Source organism: Erpetoichthys calabaricus, chromosome 1 (assembly GCF_900747795.2).
Source record: "Erpetoichthys calabaricus chromosome 1, fErpCal1.3, whole genome shotgun sequence".
In the NCBI taxonomy this organism is placed as follows: Eukaryota; Metazoa; Chordata; class Cladistia; order Polypteriformes; family Polypteridae; genus Erpetoichthys; species Erpetoichthys calabaricus.
The window spans coordinates 97,775,633-97,793,307 of record NC_041394.2 but is presented as its reverse complement, the minus strand read 5'-3'; the positions used below and the strand labels follow the sequence as shown (position 1 = coordinate 97,793,307).

At 39.9% G+C, this 17,675-nt stretch overlaps 1 protein-coding gene across 1 annotated transcript in view; it reads left to right on the top strand.

The window, feature by feature from the left end:
* Nucleotides 1-17,675, top strand: part of LOC114647055 (solute carrier family 22 member 6-A-like) — an 81,246-nt gene that overhangs the window by 38,234 nt on the left and 25,337 nt on the right. Inside the window, exons 4-6 of the mRNA XM_028795594.2 lie at nucleotides 7,532-7,700; nucleotides 14,868-14,991; nucleotides 16,732-16,847. Coding sequence (XP_028651427.2) covers nucleotides 7,532-7,700; nucleotides 14,868-14,991; nucleotides 16,732-16,847 — 409 coding nt within the window. The remainder of the gene's footprint in view (nucleotides 1-7,531; nucleotides 7,701-14,867; nucleotides 14,992-16,731; nucleotides 16,848-17,675) is intronic.

Sequence of the window (17,675 nt, the reverse complement as noted above, 5' to 3'; positions counted from 1 at the left end):
ATAAAGTTCTTTTCGCAGTGAGTGGGGAGACATTTCAACCGCCAGTAATCTGCAGCATCCACCTAGGTGATGCAACAGAAGCCATTTTTGTGCCAGTACGCTCACCACACATTAGTTGGTAGGTTGTGAATTGGTGACAGAGTTAACCAATTAGAGACAGGATGATTATGGGACCAGAATGACTAGGCCATGGTGGGAAATTTAGCCAGGACATTGGGATACACCCTGTTCTTTTATGACCACAGAGTCAGGGCCTTGGTTTTACATCTCATTTGAAGGACAGCATCTTTTTTACAGCACAGTTTCCTTGTCACTGCACTGGGGCATTAGAATCCAAATTCAGACTGCAGGTTAAGCGCCCCCTGCTGGTCACCTCTTCCAGCAGCAACTCAAGCTTTCCCTGGCTGGGCCTGAACGGCTTAGCTTCACTTGGATAACCTGTTCTGAAGTGCAGATGGTATGGCTGCTGGCCATTGCAAATTAACATCAATAATATTAATACAAAAGAATAAAAAATGAACAAAGATGACATAAAATATGAATTTCAACCCCAACCAGGGGAGGAACCCGGGCTATGATATAACTGTTTTGTGAAAGTAATGAAGTAATAAGGTTGTTTTTTGTGTAATTTAAACGCTGAATATTTGTTCACTCTGCGCTTACGGAGCTGTGCTTACATAATTCTGTTTGGTTTACTTTGATTTCTAGATATATAACTTTCTTGCTTTTGCAACAGAATCAGTGAGCCGTTGTATAAATGACTTGCATGTGCCTCTCATGGGGTTTGACTTGTTTTAGAATCTATTTGTCCAACACGTAAAAAAGAGAAAAATACACAAAATATGCAAGCTGAAATTAAATTAATTAAAATAAGAAACTAACCCGCAATTGAGTCCGCACAGAATGTTTCTCCATTTTAAAGGAATATTCCACCCAAAAATGTAATTTTTTAATTGTTACTTACCTCATATGGTTTGTAGTGAAGACTGAGAAAAAGTTTCAATATCATGTTTCAACAACATTTATTTATTTAGCACATTTTCATACAAATTTTGTAGCTCAAAGTGCTATACAGGATGAAGAAACGTTTATAAAATAATAAGATTATGCAATACTAAATAACATTGAATAAAGTAAGGTCCAATGGTCAGGAGGACAGAAAAAACAAAAAGAAAACTCCAGGTGGGCTGGAGAAAAAAACTAAATTTGCAAGAGTTCAGAGGCCACGAGACCACCCAGCCCCCACTGGGCATTCTGCCTAACAGAAATGATCTAAATCAGTCCTCATAGTTTTCAGGCTTCACATGGAAGAATTAAATGATGATAGTCCTGTGGACATCTGGCCTTCAATCCATCAATGTAGGGACTGCATGGTGCCTCAATGAGGTGGTGGTGTGCAGATCTCCACCACAGAAAAATACAACAGAGAAAGTAGGGGTTAGTATGGATTGTGGAGCCATGATAAAAATGATAATTAAATGCATATATAGAATATCAGGGTTACACTAAAATGAAGCTATGAGAAAACCATGTTAATGGGTTTTTAGCAGTTTTTTAAAGTTCTCCACCGTATTAGCCTGGCAAATTTCCACGAAGCCAGATTATTTAAGGCTTTGTAAACCATAAGCAGTATTTTAAAGTCAATTCTAAATGGCACCGGTAACCAATGTAATAACATCAAACCTGGAGAGATGTGCTCGGATTTTCCTTTCCTAGTTAAGATTCTGGCAGCTGCATTCTGCACTAGTTGTAACCAATTGATGTCTTGTTTGGGTAATTCTGAGAGGAGTGTGTTACAGTAATCTAGTCGACTGAAAACTAAAGAGTGAACTAATGTTTCAGCATCTTGCTAAGTTATAAGGGATCTAACTTTTTCTATATTTATTAAGTGAAAAAATGCTGTCCTGGTATTCTGATTAATGTGATTTAAAATTTAGGTCAGAGTCAATAATTACCTAAATTCATTACCTCTGTCTTGATTTTTAAGCCTAATGGATCAAGTTTTTTTCTTATACCCTCACTACAGTGATCCCTCGCTATATCGCGCTTCGCCTTTCGCGGCTTCACTCTATCGTGGATTTTATATGTAAGCATATTTAAATATATATCGTGGATTTTTTGCTGGTTCGCGGATTTCTGCGGACAATGGGTCTTTTAATTTCTGGTACATGCTTCCTCAGTTGGTTTGCCCAGTTGATTTCATACAAGGGATGCTATTGGCAGATGGCTGAGAAGCTACCCAACTTACTTTTCTCTCTCTCTCTCTCTCTCTCTTGCGCTGACTTTTTCTGATCCTGACGTAGGGGGATTGAGCAGGGGGGCTGTTCGCACACCTAGACGATACGGACGCTCGTCTAAAAATGCTGAAAGATTATCTTCACGTTGGCTACCTTCTGTGCAGCTGCTTCGTGAAGTGACATGCTGCACGGTGCTTCGCATACTTAAAAGCACGAAGGGCACGTATTGATTTTTTTTATCTCTCTCTCTCTCTCTCTCTCTCTCTCTCTCTCTCTCTCTCTCTCTCTCTCTCTCTCTCTCTCTCTCTCTCTGCTCCTGACGGAGGGGGTGTGAGCTGCCGCCTTCAACAGCTTTGTGCCGTGGTGCTTCACATACTTAAAAACCAAACAGCCCTATTGATTTGTTTGCTCCTTTGAAGAGGAAGATATGTTTGCATTCTTTTAATTGTGAGACTGAACTGTCATCTCTGTCTTGTCATGGAGCACAGTTTAAACTTTTGAAAAAGAGACAAATGTTTGTTTGCAGTGTTTGAATAACGTTCCTGTCTCTCTACAACCTCCTGTGTTTCTGCGCAAATCTGTGACCCAAGCATGACAATATATAAATAACCATATAAACATATGGTTTCTACTTCGCGGATTTTCTTATTTCGCGGGTGGCTCTGGAACGCAACCCCCACGATGGAGGAGGGATTACTGTATATCAATTTTTGCCAGTCACTAAGATTTCTGTTTTCTCCTTATTTAGTTTGAGAAAATTTTTCGCTCCATAAGATGCACTTTTTTTTCCCCCAAAAGAAGGGTGGAAATGTCTGTGCATCTTATGAAGTGAATATTGTGTCACAGACCGTGATGTGTATTACCTGATAAAAGTCAACATCCAGGGGTAGAGGGCAACAATCAGCTGTTAATGGCGACAAAACTCACCGTTACGTTATAGGCATTCCCTCTCTTCTTGGAGGAATGTTAGACTCATTGACTCGGCATCTGATCCTTGCGTGTGCGTGAGTTATGAAATGTAAACAAAGGCAAGATGGCATCGACATCTCGAGGGAGCGAAGCGAGTGCAGAAAACAAAATACTCAGCAGACAATGTTTTGGGCATTATCACTGAGTCAGACTCTGATTTTTCAGAATCTGATTTTGTTGAGAGTGATCAGGAGATCAAGCAAGACAGTGAGGAACTCGCATCAGCTGATCGGACACTAGCCGATGCCGCCACAGCTGAGCCCATTCGCGCAGCCGATGCACCTATGGCAAGGTTTGTGTGGGAGGAATACCCAGACATTGATCCGTGGGAGCCAAACTGGCTACCGGACTTCACAAGACAGCATGGCTTGCTACTGGACTCGACAGATTTCCAGCCGCTGGACTACTTCAGGCTGTTCTTTCCTGAGGCTGCCTTTCAGCTACTGTCAGACGAGACAAACAGGTATGCAGAGTAACTTTTTGAATCGCGGGCTGCGCTTGCACCGCATTCTCGTTTTTTAAAGTGCAAACCCACAACAAAAGATGAGATGAAGGACTTTGTGGCATTACAGATAGAGATGGGACTAGATTGCAATATAACTTCAGGGAGCATTGGTCCAAACGTGCTTTTGTCCCCTGGTGGTTTTGGACAGATTATGCCGAGTGATAGATATATGCTCCTGCAAAGTGATTGTGAGCAACTGAGTTTCATAAATTCTGACACTAGCAATGAGGAATTCTTGGGGTTTCCAGAAAACTAGAAGAGTGCTTGAACCTTAAAGTCTCTCCTTGACTTTACATGGTTGAAATATTATTCTGCTATATTTTATTAAATATATTAGTACACCATGTACAATATTTTTTTTTCTTGTTTTTCTCCTCTAAACCTAGGTGCGTCTTATGGTCAGGTGCATCTTAAGGAGCGAAAAATACGGTACTAATCATCCAAGTGTTTCCTTTTAGGGGCGATATAGCTCCCTACTTGGAATAAGTTCTTTTGTAATTGCAGCGTTTTAAGTAACCTAAAACTACATAGATATGATATTATATAGTGATATGGCGGTAAAAAATCACATAAGAGAAAATAACTTTCTTTACTGACAATTACAGCATTACAGACGGGAGCCTATAGCAAAGACAATACCAAGGTGGGATCTTGATCTATACAGTCTGCCATCTTTCGTCACTGCACTTGGAAGGCTTTTCAGGACGGATGACGATATCACCCATCTGTCCGTCGGCTTCAAAGTATTTGGCTGCTGTCCAAGTCTTTTTATACTGTCTTCTCCACGTGCAGGCCCTTACTTAGGTTCCAAGGGTGGAGTGGTGGCTCTGAGGCTAAGGATCTGTGCTGGTATCCTGAAGGTTGCCGGTTTGAATCCCCGTCACTGCCAAAAGAGATCCTACTCTGCTGGGCCCTTGAGCAAGACCCTTAACCTGTAATTGCTCCAGGGGTGCTGTACAATGGCTGACCCTGCGCCCCGACCCCAAGGGGTATGCGAAAACTAACAAATTTCTAATACAAGAAATCGTATAAGACGAAATAAAGAACAAAAAAAAAAAAAAAAAAAAAAGAACAAAAACAAGGGCAGGAGAGGATTCAATTTCATCTCTAACATACAGAAATAGTACAATGCCCATTTTCATAGTTGTGCCTTTCTCTCTTCAAATGCTTGCCTAGCAGTTCTAAATGCTGAGAGCCCCTGTGTGATAACTTTGGCCTGGCCTGTACATGTGAGTGGATTTTTGTACATAGCACAGTGGCATTAAACTTACATTCTGATTACACCAAGTCATTGTGTCAGTGAGACAAAAGAGTCGGGGTCATCAGGCGCTATTGATAAATACAGTTGTGTGTCATCAGTATAGCTGTGGTAGCTCACGTTATGCCTTGAGATAATCTGACCTAATGGAAGCATGTAGATCAAAAAGAACACTGGACCCAGGATCAATCCTTGTGGAACACCATATAGAATATCCATATACTATATAGCTGCATAATGACTGCCTTTTTTCTAGAATTTTTCTTAAGAAAGGCAGGTTAGAAGTAGGTCTAAAATTGTCAAAAACAGAGGAGTTGAGATTATTTTTCTTGAGCAGGGGTTTAACAACAGCAGTCTTAAGACAGTCTGGGAAAACACCCGTATCTAATGATGAATTTACTGTATCAAGCACAGTATCAATTAGCGCTTCAGATACTTCTTTGAAAAAGCGTGTTGGTATCGGGTCATGGACACAGGTGGAGGGTTTTAGTTGAGAAATTGTTCTATATACTGTAGATTGGGGAACTCTATCCAGGTGAAAGAATTAATTTGCTTAAAATGGAATACCAGGGTTTAATAAGATGGGTTTTGGGGGGATGTACTATATTATTTCTAATATCATTCATTTTGTGATTAAAAAATACAGCAAAAGCCAAGAACGTCTTGTTGGTTAACTCTCTAACATTGTCAAGGCCATATTGAAGGTCTTGGAAGAACAGAGCTGATCTGGCGAAGCGTTACGGCTGTTTGAAATGTTAATTAAGTTATTTGTATTAATGTCGCTTTGTCCAGATTTTTTATTTAATCTATAGTCTGTTGTTTCAGTTTTAATACAGTGCTCATTTTGGTGAAATGGTAGTGAAATTATTCACATTTATGCCTCATTGTCTGGATTTTTTTACTTAGACTGAGGTTGATTATTATAGTATTAATGCAGTGCATAATTGAGGAAGAGTTCACTACAGATTTATCATATCCTAGCAAGGCATTATGGAAAGAACTTGGATTAAAAGTACATAGTTATGAGAGACGAATTAACTTACCGATGTTTTCGGAGAGGACCTGGGCGCTGAATCTATTAAGATGCAGACCATCTCATCTGAATAAACGCATCCTCTCCCAGAAGAGATCCCAGTTGTTCAGGAATCCAATGTTTTGTCCCTTGCAGAAGCCTTTCAACCAGTTGTTTAATGCCAGCAGACAACTGTAGTATTCATCCAATCTTTTAGCCAGAGGTAAGGGACCCAAGATGAAGATTCTCACAGCTGGGGTCCTCTCCTTCGTGGCATTAATAAGTGCTGCGAAATCTGCCAAAGAATCTCCGACTGGCGGTATTGCATGTTGTTTACCCCGGCATGATGGTCCCCACTTCCCTGTTCTTGTGTCTCTTGAAGACAGTCGGCGCTCATCTTATAACATCTCATGCACAAGCACCAGGAACACAAGAAAGAAAAGATTTCTGTTTAGGGCAAGAAATGTTGAGGTTTCGTATGATAGAATTTCCAATAACAAATACAACACCTGGGGCTGACGGCACGGTGGGGGAGAGGAGAGGAGAGGGTTGAAACAGTTCTGGATGGAGATGCTTGCCTGGGCTGATAGAGGTGAACTACCCTTAAACCCCCATCTTCATAGCTGAAACAGGCCAATTCCCTTGTCATTGTCATTGCTCTGAAGGGGCGTGGGGATAAAACTAATTTGGCCGTGAAAGTGAGCGGTATTGTGTGTAGTCAAAGTTGCTGAATTGCGATGAGCTGTGACAATTTCAGCTATCGGGAAGGACTGTTTCAGCAGGCGAGCCTTCAGTTCCCTCGGGTGCCTTCATCTGGACAGGAGTTGCGGAATCTGGTTCTCGTGGGCCCGGAGTTCTTCGACAATGCGCTGCCGTTGTCTACTTCTGTTTCCGCTTTGTGTCCTAGGAATTAAAAGAGAGATAAAGAGGGTGCAGAATGCAAAATATAGCTAATAAAGTTTATACTTTCATTGAAGCAAGCAGTGGCCAACAGTGAACAACAGCAAATAATATCAAAAAAACGTTATTTTTGACACATAATCAACTTCAAGTCATCCACACTGAAAACGGGCAAAATGCATGCATATTTTGCTAAATATTGTTAAATTGATACCTCTGGGAAAACGAAAGTAGTTGACAACCCGGAACCCTTCAAACAGGATTGCACTTTTGAACTGAATACAGGATTCTTGACCAATGAATCAGCCCTGGTCAATGTTAACATGAGAACTTGTGTCAGAAAGTTCACCAAAGTTCATCCTTATTAAAAGATTCAGACAATCTATGAGAATAATAGCTTAGTGCATGTTTATTTAGATGTTCTGAGCATATTTAGTATTATTTTTGTTTTTCTGTTACCAGTGGTGGTAGCCAGAAATTAATTTCAGGGGGGTACAATGTGAAATTACATAAACCATGATTACATCTATAATCAATTGGAATAGTCATAAAATATGTTTTGGGATGGGGGGTCCAAACCTGAAATCTCCTCCAGGCTACGTCTACAGCTAATTCAAATATATGAAAATAATGAGTCACTCTTTTTGCAGACTTAGAATGGATCCCCATCAGATCACGTACCATTTTTGGTGCAGTCTTCACAGGCTGCTTCACCCTCGCCCAGATTGTACTGGCAGGAACAGCATTTGCGATACAAGACTGGCGTAAACTTCAAATTGCCCTCTCTGTGCCCATCTTTGTTCCTTTCGTCTACAGCTGGTGAGTGACTAATGGCTCAGAATTGGGTACGTGTGTAATTTTAGCTCTGATTGGGCTTTATGCATTAATTGGCTCTCTGCGTCAATGCAGGCTAGAGTGTAAAATGAATGAATCATTGATCTGTTTGTGATTTACTGGACTGATTGTGTGTTTGATTGCACTGATTTCCCTCGTCTTTAGTTTATAGCAAACTGTGTTTGATTGTTGTACTCTGAATCACCTGTGGGAATGCAGACAGTACATTTGGAAATAAATCAAACCAACCATTTTACATGCACTTCAGAACAGGTCATCCACCTGAAGCTAAGCATGTCTGGGCTCAGCCAGGACTTGGATAGGAGACCATCTAGGAAAACTTGGGTTGCTGCTGGAAGAGGTGTTGGTGAGGCCAGCAGGGATTGCTTTCCCTGTGATCTGAATATGGATCCCAATGCACTGGGGCATTGATGGAGACACTGTGGTGTATAAAAGGTGCCGTCCGTCGGATGTGACATAAGACCAAAGTCCTGACTCTCTGTGGTTATAAAAGATTCGTAGGCTTCCTTCATGAAGAGTAGTGTGTATTCTGATGTCCAGACTAAATTGCCCACCCTGGCCTAGTCATTCTGGCCCCATAATCATCCCGTCTCTCTAATTGGCTATCTCTCTCACAACTTCATAACCTAACAGCTAATGTGTGGTGAGGGTGCTGGTACAAATGTGATTGGCATCGTATCATCCAGGAGGATGCTACACAAAGTGGTGGTTGAAATGGCTCCCCACTCACTATGTAAAGCAATTAGAGTAGTAACAAAAGTGCTATATACTGTATATGTAAAGAATTATTATTATTAAGGTTCATAATTAAAATGAACACAAAAAAAGAAGCACTTGAATTTGATTTTTCACAATGAATATGTGCACGATAAATTAAATTTTTTAATGATTTTGTACATTTAAATTAATTTTATAGGTCCTAAAAAATGTCATTTTATGACATATCACCATTTTGGTTTTCATAGACGGAACCATTTTATGGTTTTATTGCCAAGATGTGGTCACCTATTGCTAAGGGGCTTGGCTTCAGAGGTCATGACTTGTGATGTCATTTGTGTTGCAGACCTCTCAGCGCCCAAGACTTTGGGTGAATACATAACTGCCTTGTATGTTATTAGTGAATTTTTTGTTACAAATGTTTAACTTGCTTTTCTTTACTCATCTTTTGGTTAGCATATTGAACTTTATTCTCCTTGATATTAGTGATGGTAAGGACCCCTGCTTGTATTTAAACTCTGGTTTATGAATCATACATCTCCTGGGGCTTCATTCATACAGTCAAAAAGCCTCAAAAAGAGGCATTAAATGTGCATACACAACTTTCCACGTCGGATTTATAAAAGAAAATTTGACAGAGACACATTTGTGTATATTTATGGCACCTCTGAGTCATGTGCACGCAACATTTTGGAGAAACTGGGAAATGATAACACACTCGATCAAGTAGGAAAATGCAGTCAAACCAGCTAAAGGACGACTCGCATGCACTATAATTCATATCACTGAGCTGTCATTATAATGTGCGTTGACATGACAAACATATTACAACTCAAAAATGATGAATATTATGCACAGACTGTGTGTTAGTTTCCATTTAACAGGGCCAATGCTGCGTATTTACACTGAAGAACTTTTTCGATTCAATTTATATTGGCTACCCATTGTCACATGAATATTGTATGATCCATTTAGGAATGACAGCCATTTCTCGGCATAGCCCTCCATTTCCAGGGGCTTAAAAGTATTTGGAAATTTTGACTGACAAGCTGTTCCATATCCAGGTGGGATCAGGTCCCCTCTTTATTTCATAACTATTAAGCAGGTAAAATGTGTGGAATTGATTCCAAGTGTGGAATTTACATTTGGAGGCCGTCATTGTGAACTCTCAATATGAGGTCAAAGAGCGGTCCATGAAAGTAAAAAGAGTCCATCATTATGCTGAGAAAACAAAACAAATACTTTAGACCGACAGCAGAAACACCAGGAGTGGTCAAATCAATCATTTGGTTTATTCTTAAAGAGAAGGAATGAACTGGTGAACTCAGCAGCACCAGAAGGTCTAGAAAACCACAATAGACAACTGTGCTGGATTATTTCAGAATTCTTTCCTTAGTGAAGAAGACCCCCTTCACAACATTTAGCCAAACCAAGAACACTGCCCGGGAGGTAAACCCACCATTCTGCAATCAAAAGAAAACTTCATGAAAGTAAATACAGAGAGTTTACCACAAGGTACAAACCACTGGTAAACCTCAAGCATAGGAAGGACAGATTAGACTTTGCCAAAAAACATTTTTTAAAACCCTGTCCAATTCTGGAGCAATTTTCTTTGGACAAGGGAAACTAAGATCAATACATACCAGAATGTTGGAAAGAGAAGAGTATCATCTGTAAAACATGCTGAAGGCAGTTTTATGGCATGATCATGCATGGCTGCCAATAGAAGTCAGTCAGTAGTGTTTATTGATGTTAGGATTGCTGGTAGAAATAGCAGGATGATTTCTGAAGTGTATGGGGCTATACTGTCTTTTCAGAATTCAGCCAAATGCTGCAAAACTGATAGATCAACACTTCACAGTACAGATAGACAATGAGCGAAAACATACTGTGAAAGCAAACCAAGTGCTTTTCAACACAAAGAAGTGGAATATTCTTCAAAAGCCAAGTCAATCAACAGATCTCAAACGAAATGGACATGCATTTCACTTGCCGAAGACAAAACTGATGCCATAAAGTCCAACGTACAAGCAACAACTGAAGACAACTGCAGTAAAGGCCTGGCAAAGCATCACCATGTTAAAAACCCAACATTTGGAGATGGCCATGGGTTCCAGACTTCAGGCAGTCATTGATTGTAAAGGATTTTCAACCAATTATTGAAAATGATCATTACATTTATGAAACACATGCCATGTATGTTTATGCTAATTTGTCCAAATACTTTTGAGCCACTGAAAATAGAAGGGACCATATATAAAAATGTCTTTTCAAAACAGCTCATAGAATATTTTTGTTAAACCTCTTCAATTGAAGCTGAAAGTCTATACTTCAATCACATCTTGATTGCTTCATTTCAAATCCATTGTGGTAGCGTATAGAACCAAAATTATGAAAATGGTGTCATTGTCCAAATACTTATAGACCTGACTGTATGTGTCAGGTAGTAGTGGCTTCCCACGTTCCCTGACCCCCACAACACAGAGGGGAGGCACTATGCTACATATGATCTTGCACTCTCAGTTGTGGAGCACAGCCAGATACTCTTGAATGCAGGTGGTGGGGTCTAGCTGTGTCATATGGGAGGTTGCTGTACCAGCTAGTGAAGTTCTGCAGTATCATGAGTGCATATGTATGAAGATGATTAGCGTAGTCCATGTATGGATGTTTTAAGATGTTCAATGTGTGTTCATGTGTGCAAATTTATAAGGCGATTTGTGAATTAAAAGGATAAATTGCATAGAAATGTGCATACGCCACATTTTATAAATCTGATTTTTTTTTGGTGTTTGCATTTTTTTCTCTGCATATTTTCACGTTTAGATCCATGCAAAGTTTTATAAATGAGGCCCCTGGCCTGTGTTTCCTTCCTCTGTCTCCTTGTTCCATTTGTGGCAGAATGATGGGGATGGTGGTTGCAAAACTGAAATGTGTGATGGAGGAGGGAGAGAGTAGGGCTGTGTGGTTATATGGAGCTGTTTACTTTTGTTTTAGCCCTATTTGATCTTTAAAAGAAAAAATGTAATTGTATAATTTTTCTTGTTTATTTCTGGAGAAATGTGGAAAGCTTCAGCCAGTATCATGTGGAAGGTGAACATGTTTCACCAACGCTGCCTGTGGCAGTGCCTGCACATTCGATACTTCAACCACATTACCAATGAGGAGGTCTTTGAAGAAACAGGTAGCCAAACCTCAGTATGATTATTGCACCCAACTGGCTACATCTGTTTGTACACGTGATCCTCATGGAAGATAATCATATTCCCAAGAACACGGTCCGATGGGTCCTACCTGGAGGCTGATGTGGCAAAGGACAACCACAATTGACCTGGCATCGAACCTTCATCAACAACCTCAAAGCCCTCAATGTCTCACGGGATGAGATTGAAGACCTCTTCCTTGATCTCACTCGATGGAGAGCCATTGTCACCCAATACGCCATTTAGCATAGGTGGAAAACAAAAAAGTCAGCCTTGTTATACTGTCCACTGGTACTTGGTACTGTTGCTTGACTTCATTATCAGAGTTTCCATATCCTCAGGGTCACATGTTGTTATAACCCCACTATATGATTTATTAGGGAAAAGCAAAATTTCTGGAATCGGTCAGTGGCATGAAAGTAGAGTATAGTACCATTAGATACCACATGTCTACAGCGTTGTTAATCATTTCACCAAATGGCCTTATGCTGAGTTGATCGAGTGCATATTCCTGCCATTTATTCTACAATTGTACACCTGACATTTGACCATGGCCCATTTCCAAGAGACAATGTTAATCGTGTTTATCCACACTTAACAGGTTTGTTTATAAAGAGTTTGTTCCCCATGAACAAACTGTCAATTGTGACATTACATTGAACTGAGGAGGCATCTATGGGAAAGCAGCAGTAAAAAGCGTTGGGAGAAGTAACGTAACTAAAAGTGTATTTTGTAACCATGATAACACTCCTGCGCACGCCGTGTTGTCAGCCAAAGAGTTTTAGGTACTATGGCAGTCTTCCCCGCGGTCCTCCAGGGCATCCCGGCTGGGTCGTCCCCCCAGCCACCTGCGACATATATATAAAAATCAACAGTATGTACATTTCTTAAATAATTTATATACTTCTAAATGATTTCTTTTCCTTAACTTTGAGTTTATTTTCCCCCCCTCCATATAAATGTATTTGTATTTGGATTCCTTGGTTGACTGTCACTGATTTTTGAACATGTCTTATACAGTCATGGCCGAAATTATCGGCACCCCTGGAATTTTCTCAGAAAATGCACCATTTCCCCCAGAAAATTGTTGCAATTACAAATGTTTTGGTATACGCATGTTTATTTCCTTTATTTGCATTGGAACAACACAAAGAAACAGAGAACAAAAGCCAAATCTGACATCATGTCACACAAGACTCAAAAACTGGGCTGGACAAAATTATTGGCACCCTCAACTTAATATTTGGTTGCACGCCCTTTGGAAAGAATAACTGAAATCAAGCGCTTCCTATAACCATCAACAAGCTTGTTACACCTCTCAACTGGAATTTCCAACTACACTTCTTTTGCAAACTGCTCAAGGTCTGTCAGATTTGAAGGGCACCTTTTCCCAACAGCAATTTTGAGATCTCTCCATAAGTGTTCAATCGGATTTAGATTCGGACTCAATGCTGGCAATTTCAGAACTCTCCAGTGCTTTGTCTTCAACCATTTCTGGGTGCATTTAGAGGTATGTTTGGGGTCATTGTCCTGCTGGAACACCTGTGACCTCTGATGCAGACCCAGCTCTCTGACACTGGGCCCTATATTGCACCCCAATATCTTTTGGTAGTCTTCAGATTTCATGATGCCTTGCACACAGTCAAGGCATCCAGTGCCAGAGGCAGCAAAACATCCCCAAAACATCTTAGAACCTCCACCATGTTTGACTGTAGGTACTGTGTTCTTTTCTTCATAGGTCTCATTCCGTTTTCTGTAAACAGTAGAATGATGAGCTTTACCAAAAAGCTCTACTTTGATCTCATCTGTCCACAAGACGTTCGCCCAGAAGGATTTTGGCTTCCTCAAGTACATTTTGCCAAACTCCAGTCTGGCTTTTTTATGTTTCTGTGTCAGCAGTGGGGTCCTCCTGGCTCTCCTGCCATAGCGTTTCATTTCGTTCAGATGTCGACGGATAGTTCGAGCTGACACTGTTGCACCCTGAGTCTGCAGAACAGCTTGAATGTGTTTTGAAGTTGATTGGGGTTGTTTATTCACCATTCGGACTATCATTTGTTGCAGTCTTTTATCAATTTTTCTCTTCCGTCCACGTCCAGGGAGATTAGCTGCAGTGCCATGTGTTGTGAACTTCATGATTATGTTGCGCACAGTGGACAAAGGAACATGAAGATCTCTGGAGATGGACTTGTAGCCTTGAGATTGTTGATATTTTTCCACAATTTTTGTTCTCAAGTCCTCAGACAATTCTCTGCTCTTCTTTTTGTTCTCCATGCTTAGTGTGGCACACTCAGACACACAACAGAAAGGCTGAGTCAACTTTTCTCCATTTTAACTGGCATCAGGTGTGACTGCTATATTGCCAGCACCTGTTTCTTGCCACAGGTGAGTTCAAACGAGCATCATATGCTTGAAATAAAATGATTTACCCACAATTTTGAAAAGGTGCCAGTAATTTTTTCCGGCCCATTTTTGGAGTTCAGTGTGACATGATGTCAGATTTGGCTTTTTTTCTCTGTTGGTCCAGTACACATAAAGGAAATAAACGTGTGTATACCAAAACGTTTGTAATTGCAACAATTTTCTGGGAGAAATGGTGCATTTTCTGGGAAAATTCCAGGGGTGCCGATAATTTCGTCCATGACTGTAAGTTCAGCCATTTCCCAATTGACACGCTCAGGTTTACAGTCAAACAATTTTGAGTTGTTTTCTTATTTATAAGAATTTCCCTATTATAAGTGCTTGATTTTAAGTCAGAAGTACTACCTCCTAGATATATGTTAGTTATGGAAGGCTTGCCAAAATAGTGGAATTTGGTTTTAAATATTTAAAATCCAAATTTATATTGAAAGTGGTCCACAGACATTGTGTCATAGACATGTATATCTCTCCACATCACTAGATCTGTTTTGTCAGGGATTCGCAATGATTCTGATGAATCTGTCACTTTTTAATTTTCCAAAGAAATTGTTGTCTTTTTATATGCAGTCAACAAGAAAGTGTATATTTTTAATTTATAAATGTATTATTTTGTTTCTGTCTTTGACTTGAGTCTGCAGTTAGTGGGCTCATTAGCTATTAATTTTAATGATCACCAATCTCATATAAACAAACAATTTACATTTACAGAATAAAAGTGAAAAACCAGCAAGTAAACATTGAATATGGGTGACTGTGTCATGCCATCTGACAATCTGCTGACCTTCCCTCCCTGCAGGTGGTTTCCAGAGTCGGCACGCTGGCTGGCTTTAAACAAGAAGCCCGACCAGGCAATACAAATCATCAAGAAGGTATCCAGAATCAATGGACGAGCCAAAGAGGGGGAAGCGATCACAGCTGAGGTGAACATACTGTTAGATTTCACAATGAAACAATACATGTATTGCACTACAATTCTTCGATAATGATAAATGAGGCCAAACCAACTTGATTTTACTAAAGACACAACTACTGCCACAAGTACAACTTTGATTTTAATACAAACAGAGATGAAGTGTAGGGGACAGGACTACATTAAATTCATGTGCCCTCTGACTAAACTGGCATCTTTTAAAGTTCTTTAACATAAACCCACAGATTAAGAATTTCTGGAAATAGGATAATAATAAATATACAAAAATATGAAAGTCAACTTTTACTTACTGTATGCTCTGCTTAAATACTGAAATTCTGTGCAAATTTTTGTTAATCTGTTTTATAATTGGACTGTAAAATAGCTTTCCAGGTGATAATGTCTAATGCCTACAATGTGAGAGCACTTTCTTTACCCAATTTAATTTGTTTTCCTAGGATGCCACAGTAGACTTTTGGGTATTCTAAATAGTCAGGCGTGGCATCGTACAGGAGTGGCCACTGTGATGGACTGCTGCCTTGTTTCCAGTGCTGTCTGGATAGGCTTCTTCACCCCCATCCTGACCTGGATTATGGTCCAGAATGTTAATAGTTTGTCTACTGAACTACATATGATAATCCCCCAAGGCTGAAGTTAAATGATCAAAAACACAATTCTTTTACAATTGAATGTGTTAATAACACAATGAATTGGAGAAATTACTATGACAATTGATCCTAGTGTGTGGTTGACTGTGTGTGTGTTTGTCCTGTGATGGACTGACACCCTGTCCTGAGCTTGTTCCTGCCATGCACTCTCTGCTAGGTGGGATAGGCTCCTGCACCAAAACCGCCCTAAACCCAACCGCCCCACCTCACTTCACTTCACCTCACCTCACCTCACCTCACCTCACGACCTTGTTCAGGACTAAGCAGATAAGAAAATGACGGACTGACTGTAAGGAAGGTGTGCCCAAAAATTGACCAGGCAGTTACTATCTGTTTATAGTTTGCATGTCCTCTCTGTGCCACTTTGATGGTTTCTCCAGGTTATTTGCTTTTCCTTCCATGCCTTAAATTCTTGCAGGTTTAATCAATTGGTGATTCAGGGTGGATTGTTGCCCTTCAGATATCTTTCTTCTTCATTTTTGGTTTTCTACACTTATTCATTGTATTTTGTTTTTGTCAATAGCTGATGGCTCATTTACAAAATAACTGAAGTGTTTGTGATTAATGCTGTGTTCCATTTACCTCGGAAGTCAATTGTCTTGAGGTGGGAATGACAGCACACCAGAGTTAATTGCATTCCAGTAAAAAGTTAGGAAAACAAATATTGATTCCTCCAGTGGAACCTTTGTTGTGCTTGCTCGTTTGGAATAAATAGCAATTAATAAACATGCTTTACACAGTATTTTGTGCATCTAAAACACCATTAGAGCATGTCTACAGATAGAGGTTGGACAGTACTGTGTGGCATGACTCGTTTAACAAGACACAAGGAAACAGAAGTACTAATGAGAGGTATGAAACTACAATTTTCACTATAGTTCACGGTGTAATTCATCATTTTGGACTGACGTCAGACAAACTCGGATTTGACAGACCAGCCCCAAGTTTCCAAGTTGGAAATCTGACTTAATGGGGCGAACTGGGAAATTCCAACTTCCTACTTCAAATGGAATGCAGCATTAATACACAAGACGAAACAAGTTTTGATAACTTTGTGAAATATCATTTGTTGTATTTACCAGGTATTACTGATGCATATGCAGAAAGAGATCCAGGTCAGTAAGAAAGCATACACGGTTTATGACCTCTTTGCTACTCCAATGATGAGGAAGATTACAGTAAGCCTCATGTTTATTTGGTATGATGGCCTTTTGATGTATTAGTCTATACTGCTGGTGGCATTGCGATTTACAATGTTGTTCTAATCACTAGCTGGCATATGATCAAAGCAAAGCTAATGTTTGTGTTATTTCTGAATGATTATGCTTTGATTACTTTTATAGCAATTTTGAGGGCTAAGGGACCGCGCAGCGGTTGGTGTTGCACTCTTAATGGCCTTTGGACCTGTGTTTTACATTTACAACTGCAGTGTCTCCCGACTAGCATTTAAATGCTCAAGCATTGCAATAAAGAAATAGTTCCATAAATAAATAATCCAAAAACTTATGCCATTAAACCAAATTCATGTACCAGAGTGTTTAAAATACATACGCCAATGAATGGTAAAATCCAAATCGGAAAGTTAAAACCGCAAATGTTCTTTCCTTCCCTTTCTCTAATCTCGTCAGGACTCGTGAGTGCAATCCGCCAGTTCAGCCGGTACCCACGGACCTGGAGCTGCCACCTCACCTTGGTCACCACAGCTTGTTTTATGCTGTGTGTTTTATTTTGGGAAAATGGTTCAAAGGTTTTAACAGAAAATAAGCAGGCAGGAATCAGAGAGGAAAGGTCCAATACTTCAATTGTTTACTTGTTCAAATATAGTATCAGTTACATACAATATAATGGTAATAAATATACAGATATAGGAATTGTACTATTGACTCACAGTAATACAGATATATATGAATTATACTATTGACTTACAGTAATACAGATATATGAATTATACTATTGACTTACAGTAATATCAAAGAAAAACCCAGAGCCATCATCCTAGACCAGTAGACTGAGGGAGCCCGCGTGT